Source organism: Neodiprion lecontei, chromosome 4, assembly GCF_021901455.1.
Source record: "Neodiprion lecontei isolate iyNeoLeco1 chromosome 4, iyNeoLeco1.1, whole genome shotgun sequence".
In the NCBI taxonomy this organism is placed as follows: Eukaryota; Metazoa; Arthropoda; class Insecta; order Hymenoptera; family Diprionidae; genus Neodiprion; species Neodiprion lecontei.
Genome location: NC_060263.1, coordinates 15,304,660 through 15,319,124, shown reverse-complemented (window position 1 = coordinate 15,319,124; position 14,465 = coordinate 15,304,660). Strand labels below are relative to the sequence as shown.

Here is a 14,465-nt window from a genome sequence, read left to right as displayed (position 1 = left end):
GACAAGCAAGAAGCGAATTTTCGCCAACTCATGTCGTCGGCTCTTTATTCGGAACCATCGCGACGACTGCTCTTCCCATTATGCGTTTTTGCAACGAGTACGATCCGATTTAAGGACCGGGCAGTAACTTCGTCTGTCGTCGGTACAAAATAACTCGAATCCGTTATACCGTCCCGCGTAACAGTGAATATTTCAGAAAACTTTTTGAAATCTTTCACAAACGGGAAGAAACATTTCAAAAACATTTCAGAAGAAGGTTGCTGCAAGTTGAAAATGTTCGCCCCAGAAACTTGAAAAAGATTTCTTGATTGTTGTTGTTCTTAAAAAGATTCTCATAATCTTTGTATAAAATATTTTATTCAAAGTTTCTTAGAAAGATTTCATGTTATGTGGGTTGTACGTAGACAGAGTGACGGAGAGTGGGAGAGACAAACTTTTATTCCTATTCTCCGGGGTGATAATTTAGGCGAAAAGAGGACTGGCCTGCGAGCCAAATTGCAAGAGGATCGTCATCGGCGAACAGGTTTCCAGCGTTACCCACTTGAACCGCAGCTTAAGCTGTCGCCGTAGCAACCGACGTGACGTCATTGCTCGGGTCTGTTTTAACCAGGGAGGTTTCTTGTCTCTCGGGGTCGCGTATTCGGCATATCTCGTGCCTCCTCCGCACCCCTCCGCACCCCGCAACGTTGTTGAATCCGCGGCTGTTCCTCGAAACGGGGAAATTTCCAATCCGGATTTTACGTCCTCTCGTTTCGCGTAGAGCGAGCATGTCTACCGCACGAGAAGAATGAGAACGGTTCCCAGCCATCGGAGTCATCCGATCCTAGAGTCGAGCACTAGCTGTCCTTGATTATCATTAAGAAGTACGTAACGTATAGCCCCAAGCTCTATTCGTCGACACGTGCCGCCGTCCGGACGGTGGTGGATTGCACATTACTCGAGTGTGGGATACACTACGTGACGAATGGGAGTCTCGAGTGTGGTTGGTGTTACGCAACTCGCGGACTGTCTACAGCGGCACCGCTGCCACTGCTCGTACGTAATAATAATACTCGGGTCTCTGATAATCACCGAATGCGTCGCGTCGCGTGGCGTTGGCCAGCCGCGTTGACGCGGAATCATCGCAGGTATAAGGTACGTTAAGCGGCGCAGCTGCATCGCCAAACGTCGGCAGCACTCGGGACGAAGATGCAGGCGACGAGAAGTTTACGGACTCGCGAGTTTCCCGCTGTAACCGGTAACCACTTTCGGCGGTCCCTCATCCTCGACTTTGTCCACCGCTCCGTGTCCTCACGCCAATTCATCACAACCCGACACGCACACCAGGCCATGGAAAATACGCCCCTCACAATCAGCCTTGCCTACAATGCCTACAATACCGGCCGACCGGCCTCGACATTTCGGACACGTGTTTGACCCGCGTCGCGTGGCACGACGTGGCGTGACCCACCAAGAACGACCGACCGTCGCATCTTGGGTCTTCGGTCGGACCGGGTTCTTCAAAGCGACCAACGAACGGAAAGGATGACGGGGATTACGAGAGGACCGTGGAGAATTCCCAGCCTTTTGTTTTCATCGACAATGCTTTCAGGTTGTCTCTCTCTCCCTCTTTCTCTCTCTCTCTCTCTCTCTCTCTCTCTCTCTCTCTCTCTCTCTCTCTCTCTCGTATCGTCGGCTTGGCTCGGCTAGACTACTACGCGTGGGCCTCCTATACCCCGGAGGTCTCCGGGTCTGGTCTCTCCTCCCCCCCGCCGATGGACTCTCCTTCGATTTCCTCTGTAGGTCACTGTGTAGGTCAAAAGGCCGAATTACCCATGTTTTCACAATTCAGCGTTAGTTAGGCTGGGAAACTTTTTTCCCATTCGTCGAATACCGCTAATTAACCAGGCGACTCGGTCGCTGTGAAAGACGAGCCAGCCAGTTTTCGTTAAAAACACGACCAAGTTGTTTTGTCTTTCTCTCGATCTCTCACTAATTGACACCTACTGGGATAACATTCTCTCGTCGATCAGCTCTTGTACCTACGTAGACATTTATTTTTAACCATTGCGTAAAATCTCGAGGCGCTTCGAATTACGAATTCGCTAGTTTTGCATCTGATTTATTAATTATTCTCACCAATTCTACTTTGTACGCAAGACGATTTCAGTGCGCGTTTTGAACAGATTCTTCCTATACGTGCGAACAACGTTTCTGACGATGAAACAAGTGTTTCGAATGATTTCTCGAGATGATTTTTTAATCGAAGTTGTTTACCTCACGAAGTTATTGATCGGTTCCGTCGTAACCTGACGCGGGTTTCGTCGAAAGAAAGAAGGAAGGCACGCGCCAGTTGCTCCCTCCCTCGCCCTTGTAGTTAAACAAGGTAATTTCCATTCCTAGGGCTGTGCAGCGGTGTTTATAAGCCCGCGCGCGGCCTCCTGTCGGAAAAACGGAACCTGGGTGCTGTAATTTATTCTCTTTTTCTTCCTCTCCTCTCTCTGCTTTTTCTCTCCTCACCTTCGCGGTATACATATACCTGCACATGTAACCACGGTGACGCAAAATCAGACGCGGCGTCTCACCGATCCGAGGATGCAGGGAAGAAGAAGATAAAAACAACAAGGCAGCGAGCGGTCACTCGCAGTCCGTGATATGGCTGAAGAGGAAGAAGAGGAAGAAGAGGAAGAAGAAGAACAGAGGAGGAGAACTTTCGTGGAGGATCAACAGAGAAACAAGGCAAACTCGGTGCGGCAGGCGGCTACGGCCTCAAGTCCCGCTCACCCTCCTTCCTCTTCGCCTTTTTCTCCTCCTCCTCCACCGACGACGACGACGACGACGACGACGAGGGGCCCGTAGCGTGTTTTTGTCCCCCGTCTGGGCCCCGCTGATGCTCATCGTTTTTTGTCTGGTGTACCCGCGTGCGCCGTCGACGATGCGATGCCGCGAGTCAGGCGACGATGAAGACCCCTTACATCGCAGCGTCGATATACGGAAACGGTCGTTTCTGTCGTTGCTGTTGCTATTCCTGTTGCTGTCCGAAGTATGCAAATCGAATCACCGCATTGACGCGATGTCACGCGGTACGCGTCAGAACGTGCGTCGGTGGAAGTCGAACGCCACTGTTCGTCGTCGAATTCAGCATAAAATGAAATGATTGTCCAAACGTCGACTTGCGTAAGTCGAAAACGTTAAAATCGAAAGGAGTATCCGATCGTTACTCGCGATCGGAGAAACACGCTGCACTCGCGAGGGTAACGGGCACGGAAGACAGTTGGGGCAAATTATACGTTCCGTTTCCTGCTCTCGTAACTGAAATACTCGCATCCTGTACGGTCGAAAAGAATTCCAGAATCGACCCGGACCTCCGCCCCGAACAAGTCGCAAAGTTCATTTGGACGAACAGTCTCTGCAGCAGTGCTTATAGAAAGTAGAGAAATCACAGAGCCGTATACCTATATGGTCGTGCTTTAAGCCTGCGACGATATCCCGAACACACACCTGCACTGGCTAACAACTTCTGCACGGATATTACCATACGGCGGATAAACGTAAGGTGATCTTTGATCGTTCTTGCGGCACGTTTCTCTTCGTCGCTACGTGCGCACGACATATAGGTATAATACCCTGTATGTACAGTCCGTGCACTGGACACTGTGCCGCCGCAACAGCAGCACGGCTGCAAGGCGCTCTTTATTCTGCTTAATTTTATTTTCATTCGAAAGTCGCCGCCGCCGTGCTTTTGTCCGTGTGCGACGCGTTCGTCCGTTCCCCGCATCATCGTCCGCCCCTATAAAGACGCGTGTACTTACCAACCTACCTCCTTACCTGTAACAGACTGCAGGTGTCTCTCCTTCTCCTTCTCCTCCTCCTGCAACAGGATAACGCTGACACGTGTGCACGTCATACCTGCTGCTGCTGCTGCTGCCGTGCCGGTCCTGCAGCTATAACCACCTCAAACCCTTCCTCACTTTGGTATGGAGGAAATTTTGTACGGTGGGTTCGTCCTGGTCTTGATGACAGACTGCAGCGGAGCTAATTCGCCAAATTTAAAAATAGAAATACGACAAAGAGAATGACTCAAATTTAAACGCTTTGTTGGTATTCAATTGCTTTGTTCGCTTGCATATGCGTATGGAATGGAGAAAAAATAACACTGCAGTAGCTGTCTCCTCTTGTTTTCACTCTCCGCTTTGCCGTGTACCTTGTACCGGTCGGGTTATTGACCTGGTTTCGATCTCACCGATGCCTTGGCTTACGAGTAGAGTTAAGGTGTTGCATGGGGTTCGAAGGTTAAAAAAAGCACATGTTCTCTATTTTTTTTTCAATACAACGAGACAATTGTTTGATCCAAGCTCAAGTCGTATCAAAAAACACTTTTTGAACAATATTTCATAAAATTTTTGTCCAAAAATTTCGATAATTCTGCCGTTCAGAACTGGGTTTCAAAGGCCCAGTATTTTTGCGGCGGACACGATAACTCATGCCAGCTTTATCTGAAATCAAAAAAGCCAATATTTTCTGTTGGTAGGTGAGTATAGATTGTACTTGGACGAAGGATTCAAAAAAATATTGAAATTTCAATTTTTAGCATAGTCGTATGCAAATAAGTATAATTTTCGATAAAATGCGTACCATATATTGCCTTGTAAAATAAATTGTGATCTAAGAAGAAAAAACAACTTCATCCAAGTACTAGTTAATCCTGTCTAAAAGAAGAGTGCAGAATTTCGATAAGATCGGTGCATTAGTTGCCGAGGAATCGTGTCCACCGACTTCAATAATATATTTTTGAGAAATGAACGTTTACTCCAATTGACTTGAATCTTTGGGAAAATATTGTTGAGGTAAAAAGTAAAAAACATAAAAAAAATGGCTTTCGTTGAAATACCTAAGGATCTATGTAAACACGTGTCGAATTGAACTAGTCGTTTGGATCGAATGTTTTTACATCGTGGTATTTTTAAGTTTCTAGAGTACAACGACTAGATTGGAATACTACTCGTACAACGTTTGGACGAAATCGTAACTCTGAAAGAGCGTTTCACTCAACGATCATCGACGAACGGTACGCGGATGATTCGCATGTGTGCACGTGTAAATACGCACACACGTTGACGAACACGTCTAAAAGAAAACAAAATTCCTAGACCGTGACTCGTCGGGAGAGTGAGTCGTGGCTCAGCTGCGCAGGCTTTTCCTTATACTCTTGTTTTGTTGTTTCCCTTCTCCAAGCCGCTCAGCTTCGGTATCGTAACCACGTCACAAGGGTATAACGACCGTCTCCTCGATAACCCATATTAAAAATCAATCATCGTGCACCGCGAAGAGAACGATGCGTAACACCGCACGGATGTGATAACCAAACCTGCCGAAGGACATCTAACAACCTTTTTACAACTTTTTTACACTCTGCAGGCACACGTCAGTCCCAATTCGGGATTATATAACGTAATTTTCGCAAGAAGAAGGGTGATCAAGTATCCTGCTGGCGTGCGCAAACAGGCATGGTTAACAGCAGCCTCTGCTTTTGTGTCTCTCAACTTGACCACGTGCCCCCCAAGCCTGCCTCCGTCTCATTATCATTTGCATGCCTTCTATCCTCGCTGTAATCGTATTTGAGTACCTGGTGTGCGGCTGCGATCCGTATTAGCGTGCGTGCGTCATTGGTATGCGACATGGGCAACCACCTACCTCACCATTGTACCAGCTTTCCACCGATTCTGCAGTGACCGAGTTTCCTGGAGTAGGACAAGCAGTAGTCTTACTTATTTTGCACGCACCCAGATTGCGACCGTCGTCGTCGTCGTCTTGTAACTCTTTACATCACCGACTGCCGCGTTTGTTATTGCTCGTGTTTTTCGATCCTCCTCCGCCGCCTCCGCACTAGTCGTGGATATCACGAGTAATAACAACGTGAACGTTGTAACGTACGTAAATTATAGGCAGCCGGGGTACAACGCGACGTACTTACGTAGAACCCGCGTCACATCCTCATCGTTGAGCACACACAGCCTAATTGCACCCATGCACGGCAGTCAGTCTGTTGATTCGACGAGCGAGTGTAGGAGTGAGTGCTGACCCACTTCTCTGTAATAAAACATCGCCAAAATGATGCGTTACCATGTATCCAGGCGCACATTGATTCACTGCGTGTTTTCTGCTTCCTCGGTTCAAACGTGTATAATAATCATTCTTTTCGCAGACTCGTTATACCGTACCCACCTTCTTTCGATGACGGTCTCGAGTACCTGTACCTACACCGACTCGATGTATGTGCTCAAAAAAAAAAAAAATCTATGCATAAGGAAATACCACAAGAATATGAGGACAATGACAAGAGGGGTGTTACACGTGTGTTCGCAGTGAGCCGTAGCGGGTACATTCTTTCCGTCGTACTCGTCCTGGCGGTGGGGGGCATAGTTGGAGTACTGGCCACCGTGTCTCACCACTTCCATCGTCGGCATCAACGTCGCCTTCCCGAGGCCCCCGGGGCTTCCGACGCACTCTCGACGACCGACGATCGACAACTTCGCCATTCCGCCACGCCGGTGAGTGTTCGAACAACTTTTCCCTACCCCTGCGTCGTAGATCAACTAGGCGATAATTATACCAAGTCTCCGCAGTTGATAGAAATTTATCTGTTGCATAACGTTACATTTCGCTATCGTTGAACAACGGCTGCGCGCACTTTAGTCTGAACGACTGCCTGCCACGTGTGATTGGTGCAGGTACTGACTGCACCGGTGTAAACGAGCGAGCTGCTTGTTCGCAATTTGTGTACCATATGCATCATCGTATCGGTGCGTGACGTACGAGGTATAATTATCGTACGCATACGGTCATTGCACCGACCCGCGACGCTGCGCAATGCATGTATAATCTTGCGAAAATCGACTAGGTGTGCGATGAAAAATAAGAAAAAATAAAAAAAAAAAAAACCAAAAAAAAATAAAATAAAGAACGAATAAACGATACAATGTACACAATTGCAATGTGTAGTGAAAGAAACATATTATATGTAGGAATATATACGTCTCGGGTGAAAGACTCGGAGTTGGATAAGTGACGGGTGTAAGGAGAATAATATTATACTAAGGCCGCGGGTAGAACGAAAATAATCTTCGTTATGCGCTGGGTAGATAGAGGCGTAAACAATGCAACTGACTCGACTAACGAACCAACGCGTTGCGGTGTCTACTGCTTATTTACTCACTTGGTTGCGACTTGTCACACGTATTTATGTTACATTGCGCACGCGTGCTTTTACTTATACGTGCAGGCAAAACACAAGATGCGTGCATACACAATAAGCAATGAAACGAATGACGACCGTACCGGTGTTGTGCCGATTAGACTGTCACCGGTCCGCATGCATCGTCGCAAGCTCCGCTCGCTTTACTCTTCAGCTTCGGATCCTCCTCCCCCGCCACCCAAACCAGACATAATATTTACTTCTCGGTGGAGCGAGAGAAAGAGAGAAAGAGGAGTTAGAGTTGCCTTCGCCCACGCGCCCTCCGCCATTTTGGACCGGGAAGGTCGGCCCGAAGGTCCGAGACCGGCTAACGTGGGCTAAGCTCTCCGTCAACCTGACTCCCTTTTCTTTACTTCCTTCCGCCTGTCTCTTGCTTACGTGTACTTCCTTGGCTGCTTGCTTGTACGTACTCACTTCCTCTGTCGGCCAGTCTGGGAGCCAAGGAATCCTTTCAGTTGCTTAGATGCGGGATGTGGATCATATTTTGTAAAATCGTTCCAACTAAATTTAGATATTTGTCAATTTTCACAAACGTTACAAATGTACAACGCTTGAGGGGTAACCGAGGTAATAATCACTCGTGAAATCTGGTGTACACTTTTCCGCAAATCTTGTGAAATCTCTTGAAATTTTTTTTGTAATCATCTGAAATCTTTTTGAAATTCCAGAAATCTGTTGAATCTTTGTAATCATGTAACACCACTGTAAAAACTTAAACAGAAAGCACAGTTTTCTTTTTTTGGATGCAAGAAAAGGTATGAAGATAATGATATTCAAGAAAGTTATCAAGTATGTATTTAATTATAATACAAAAAATTACTGTCAACAAATATTCAAAAACGGAGACGCTGGAGCCATTCTCGCGAGATATGGGGCACGCAGTATACCCAAAAAACAAAAATCACTTAATCTACGTATTAATAGCTACAGAAATGCGTAGGGGATTTTCGACAAGTTAATTTAAACATTACATGTCAAGAAATAAGTGCCCTTTTCTCGTAGAAAATTGAACACTTTCGTTCAAATACTTGCCAATTACACAAACATCAATATTTTAAAAATACGTAGATTAAGTGATTGAGACAAAAATAAAATTTTCAGATTCAAATTATCACCAGTTGCACTGCGTGCCGCAGAATTCAACATGACTCGCGAGAATGGCTCCAGTGTCACCATTTTTTAATATTCGTTGATAATAATTTTTCGTATTATACTTCGATATATGCCTGTTAACTTAAATGTTATTATCTTATTACCTATTCTTACATCCAAATAAAAATTGTCAAAAAAGCGCTTTTCTTTTGTTTTTGCAATCTTGTCAACCCTTAAGCTACTCGAAAGTCATTCAACCTTTGCAATCGTCCCGCAAAGTGCAGGAGAAATTCATTACGTGTTACATAGTATGTAATAATCATTTTTCCATCTCGCAATACTTGGAGTATATAATGATCAAAATTCCATATCGATGGTTGCACCAGGCGCAAGACACACAGGATGAAAAATATGGAATACATCCGACAACCGTGATCACGTAATCGTTGTGTCTCGGCCGCGTGTAACACGGAGGATAGGATGGATGGATGTGTGTAATCCTTTCCGACTCGGCAGACGCGATTTTGATAAAAATCACACCCCCGCGAGGGGTTCGGATCCCCACGTGTTGTATAAATTTATACACTCCCCCCCCCCCCCCCCCCGCCGCCCTTACGTCCCCGCGTCACCATTCTTGCACGAGTCGAAACGCTAGAGGTTGGCTGCCAGGTTGGGCGATGGGGATGACGGGTTGGGGGGGAGTTTGCGAACAGCTTTTTTTTCTTTCCATTTTCGGGCGTCGCTGTCTGGGTCGCCTTTAAAGAGGACGGTCCCAGACGGACCGCGACAACACCGACGTAGAATCCGCTCGAGCACGTGCGACGACGACCTTCTCGTTACTACACGAAGACCTATATCTATACATCTACGGGGTATACGCACACACGCGTAAACACGCTACCTCGTTGTACGTACAGAAATTTCGCACAGGTTTTGAATTTAAACTTCATCCCCTGGATCCTGTTATTTAAAAAAAATAAATAAAATAATTTCATTAGTTTTCCAGTCTCTTGAAACATTAATATATATATATTATTATCGTTACATTGTAATATTTCCAGAATATTTATATACGTATATCGCATTTATTTTTTTATTTATGCATAATTCAATTATAATATGCAGTTACACGCAGTGAGAGAGAAATACCGAAGAAACGCGTGTATACGTATAGATTATGCAACGCCTGCAGCTCGTCCCTCGCGATCGCATTGTGACCTTGGCATTGAAGCGCGAAATTCGACCGATTTAACCATCGTCTCTATACGTATACCTACACACACAGAACGGCAGTCACCCTCTGACTCTCCCTCCCTCCCTGCCTCTCACTCTCTCTCTCTCTCTCTCTCTCTCTCTCTCTCTCTCCGCGTATGCGAGAGGGATAATTTCTGTACGGACTCGAGCCTGGGGTTGGAGTCGGAGTTGGGGTGGCTCGACGTCGCTCCTTCGCTTCTGTGTGCGTCAGTTACACTCGGCACGTGGCGCTTTATCGCCGGGTTGTACATATGTATTACGTATATAGGTATAAAGGACCGACGACGACGCGACGCGCCGGGAGAAGAGGACTCGCCGAGGGTTAGCCTTGTATATAATAACTACATACGTATGGCCGATTCCGCCGAATCTAAATGTCGGTTCATGCCTATGCAAAACTTTTAATCATATGCACGAATTTCGATCTTACCGCATCAGTTTTCGTTGTATACGATGTAACAACGGGCAGCGGTGTGCTGACAATGACGCAGCAAAATCACAAAACTTTCTAGTCCGACGTACGTTGACTTGGAATTTTTTCTATGGATATGTTGTACAACTATGGGTATGGGTACACTTCCTGTCGTACAAAACAAAAACTTGACATTACCAGTTTTTTTTTTGTGTGTGTGTGTGTGTGTTCAAAAAGAAGTCTTGTGCTTCCGAACATTGGATATATTTCGGGATAGCAGCAATGATAAGAGAAGAAATATTTTATTCAGTGGAAACGTGTTTTTCCTGCGTCATGTCTGACAATGAGTAGCTTCGCACTGGTTGTTTTTTATTTATTTATTTATTTTTCTTTCTTCCACTTCTTTTCGATTTTTTGCTGTTACCGTGAAAAAAAGAGTTAGAAAAACAAAAAAGAATAAAAAATTAACTTCGCTCACAAATTTCTTCTACATTACATATCTACAGGAATGCCATTATGAAAATACAATTGTCCGATGAAACCATTGTTATATCCTACAGCGTGTGACATTATATTTCGACGCGTTTGTTAACATGATAGTTGCTTGCGAAAAAATTGCACTTTTACTTTAGCCGTTGTGTAAGTGGCATCTAGCTATACGTGGAATAGAAAAAGAGCATACGGAGAGAGAGAGAGTCTACGCTTTACAATACGTAGATACGTGTATACCTATACGATGCAGCGCAATTTATTGTTACATACGCTTATGTCGTAATAAACAGGTTGTATACAATTTCAAAAGAACATCTGCACTACAGACGCAAAGGTATACGGATACTATACCTACGCGACTAATATCACCTATTTAAACTTCTCACGATCCAACTACAAAATATATTGACTGCATAATAATTTCATTATCGTTCATCTAATTTTCAATAATGCTTACCTATCTATCTGTCTCTTTCAGATTCAGCACGTTTATCCACCCCCAACCGAGATTCCGTTATTATATTATTATCATCGTTATTATTCCTTTTTTTCATCATAACAATACGCAGTTTTTCGCGGTCGTCGACGCTAATCCTCGTAGTAGAATATATTATATGTGTACTGTAAGGTTATAACATGGTAACACAGTCGTTACCGGCGGATTGCTCGTGCTGTATATAGCTTTATTTTCCGTTAATGAATCAGCCTTGACGCTCTCCGATAAGATCGGCCGATAACAAGCGAGCATTCAATCCCTCCCGCCTCCCTCTCTGTCCTCTCGGTTTTAAAGTCTAGACGGTTACGTAATCTCTAAAGAAGGCGTTGATTAGACCTTCGCTTACGTAGTTACAGTATGAGTATATAACGTAGTTATATCTATACTTATCGTACATAGGTATATGCACGCACAATGGGCGGTTGGGTAATGGGTACATAATATCTATATACATATATACAGATACATGTACAAGGTAACGGCTTGCCTAATTAACCGAGCGGGATTCCCATCCCGTATATTATACATAGACGTATAACGCGTGTAACGTTTTTACGTACATAAACGAAAAATATTCACATATGCATGTATACATGTACGTATAGCACTTCCGTATAGATTGTACGACATGCGTAATATGGGTCCATGTTCCCCCTGCAGTCACCGGTGACATACACATCCACAAATGCATGTGTATTTAGGTTAAGTGCACGACGCGAATGTACGCATACACGTAACAACGCGTACCTATGCAAATATATGTATGTATGCGTATAAGTAGGAAAAAACTCGCACGTGGCGCAACATTCGGTACATCGACTTTAGGCTGGTTTTTTTCACATCACCTACGCTCACATATTTTTATTTCTTTTCGTTTCGTTTCGTTGCTCACTCCTGCGAAGTTTCTTATCGATATTCTTTATCATTTTCGCATCTATACCGTGTATGAACATTGAAGCGTGTAAAAAACTTCCGTTACATGAATAACACTTTTTCAGCGTGTTTGATGGGTAATTCGATATCGTACTTCTTCCCTTCGAATTAAAGTTTTCTTCGCCCTTCTTATTCCGATGCGTTGGTCAACGCGTGTCAATCCGAATAATGCTGAATCGTATGTATCGTATGAGAAATCGTGTCACAAATTTCAAGGAGAAAAAACAGGTTTCAATTGTTTAGCTATACTGTATGTACATGTATACATTGCACATATAGTACAGGAATATTTCATTGTCAGAATCTAGTTACTTTGATCTTTGTTTTTCTTATTTTTTTCTCAAAAATCTTACACCATCAATTTTATTTTAATCGCGGTTATGTTTCGACATCGTTGCCTTGCCGCTGCTGCTGTTGCTGGTGCACTATTGCAGCACGATACGAGCAAGCGGAGTGCCGGACATGACGCAGTTGACTCGTCTGGCCGAGTTCCGCCCGATATTTATCCCCGAGTGCATTTTCAATTGCGCCTTGGTTTTTCCAACTCTTCGCAGAACCCATGAATCGGGCAGAGTCCGCAGCTCCTCGTTGATCAAACTCTGATCATTGCGACCCGCAAGGAAGGAAATATGGCAATAATAATGTTATTTATTTTCACGCACTCCGTCGGCTTGACGCTAAACTGGTTAACCACGATGTTTGGTATAGTATAAATGATCGATCGATCGATCGATCGATAAATCTATACATATACATCGGGAGAAAATAATGTCTGCAGTGTTATATGTTTTTTTCCTTCTTTGCTGATACTCGATCGCTTCGAATAAATACAATATAATGTATATCTCGCATAATATCTGATCGTCATTGAAAAAGCGTTGAAACAGAGTGTCACTGAAGTTTCTGAGAAGCTGAGTCACTGATCTAGTTTCATTCAACTACGTACATAAGAAGAGTTCCCGTGATGGAGGAGAAAATTTTAAAACGCTGAAAAAATTCTACTGCGAACACTTCGTTGTTTCAATTACGTCGTGGACATCAGTTTATTATTTTTATATTTTTCAACCGAAATATCCGTATCGCTTAGCCGATTATAACGAGCAATAGCTGATTTTATTCGTAAATGAAATCTCCCGCACAGATCGTCTAATTGTAAGTCAAATCTTAGGAAATTCATTTACGAATAAAATCAGCGATTTTCCAATAGAACCAAACGAATTGTACGGATATTTCGATGAAATAAATAGTGAAATAATTTCATGTGATTTCTCTGACGTTATTGATAACAAGGTGTTTCCAATCGAAATTCAGAAGTTCTCGTCCGGATCACAGTGAGACTTTCTCAAATCAACTTGATCAGTGTCAGTTGCCCTGTTTAGCATTCGTTTTTTCACGTTTTTGATTCAACGCATTTTCGACAAGAGTGTACACGTCCCGCAGCACACCCTTAAGGAGTTATCCCCAGATTTCTTTTATTTAATTTTCGTAATGTACATATATTCAAGTACCTGTATACACAGCAAATTTCATATCGGTCCGACAAATATTTTCGAAGTTATGCGCACATTTGCAAAGACGCCACCCCAGCGTTTCAAAGTGATTTTGAAACTTTAAACACGTTTTTCTCAAAACTGTGTTTTCAAAGTCGGTGAGCAAGATTTATCGAAAACTCCTGAACCGATCGGTTTCAAATTTTGACACAAGCTTTATCAATATATTTTTCAGTCCTCGGTCGAAGATTTTTCCTCGCCAATAAATATTTGCCATTGTTTATCCAAATTAAAGCGAAAATGCTTATAGAAAATCGAATTTTTTTTTAAGAAGCCGCCGTTTACTTAAAAATCAATATTCTACTTGTTCCATCCATAAAAGACCAGACCACACCTTACATTAACTAATTTTCTTTTTGTTCTTGCATTTCGGATGAACCAGTCCAGAGATATCTCGCGTCATTATTTTTACAAATAAAAAACATCAGAACGAAATTCAGCGTTACCGTATCATGTCCATAAATTTTTACATTAACAAACTGAAACGTCTCTTCGTGAAAAATCGCTTTCTTTCTTCGGCCCCCCGACTGAGGTATAACCCCTTAACAAGGAGTAGGAGAAAATATCGACTTGAAACCCGACGAACTCCTGAACATTCTACAACGAGACTGATTGCGAATGAGTACAAGCAAGCATCGCCGGCAGCGTCACAGAGAATATAGAGGGTCTCCCCTGCGTGCACGTGTGTTTTCCTACTTGTTATGTCGATGAGTCAACATTGGCGGCGCGTCTCCTAGACGGCGGCCAGACGTGCCGTATATGTATGTATGAATGCACGTATGTACCGCGTAAACCGCGTTTCGGCCCTGCCTGCCTGCCTGCGGCGTCTGAGGTCACTAGACTGGCTCTCCGATTATGCTTATTAGACAATTTTTAATTGCGGGCGACGAGAGCCAACGCAGCCTCAGGTGCATGACCCGCCGCCTGCTGTTTCGATTTCCTTGCCGAATCGTTGATATTTCGATTCGCAGCTTTCGCAACGAAGCTCGATACCGTATCGTG

General features: G+C 44.1%; 1 protein-coding gene across 2 annotated transcripts in view; it reads left to right on the top strand.

Annotated features, from left to right (window-relative positions):
• LOC107226661 (low-density lipoprotein receptor class A domain-containing protein 4) overlaps positions 1–14,465 on the top strand; it is a 69,704-nt gene that overhangs the window by 18,305 nt on the left and 36,934 nt on the right. For both annotated transcript variants that reach the window (XM_046738540.1, XM_046738539.1), the window contains exon 4: positions 6,346–6,530. In XM_046738540.1, coding sequence (XP_046594496.1) covers positions 6,346–6,530 — 185 coding nt within the window. The remainder of the gene's footprint in view (positions 1–6,345; positions 6,531–14,465) is intronic.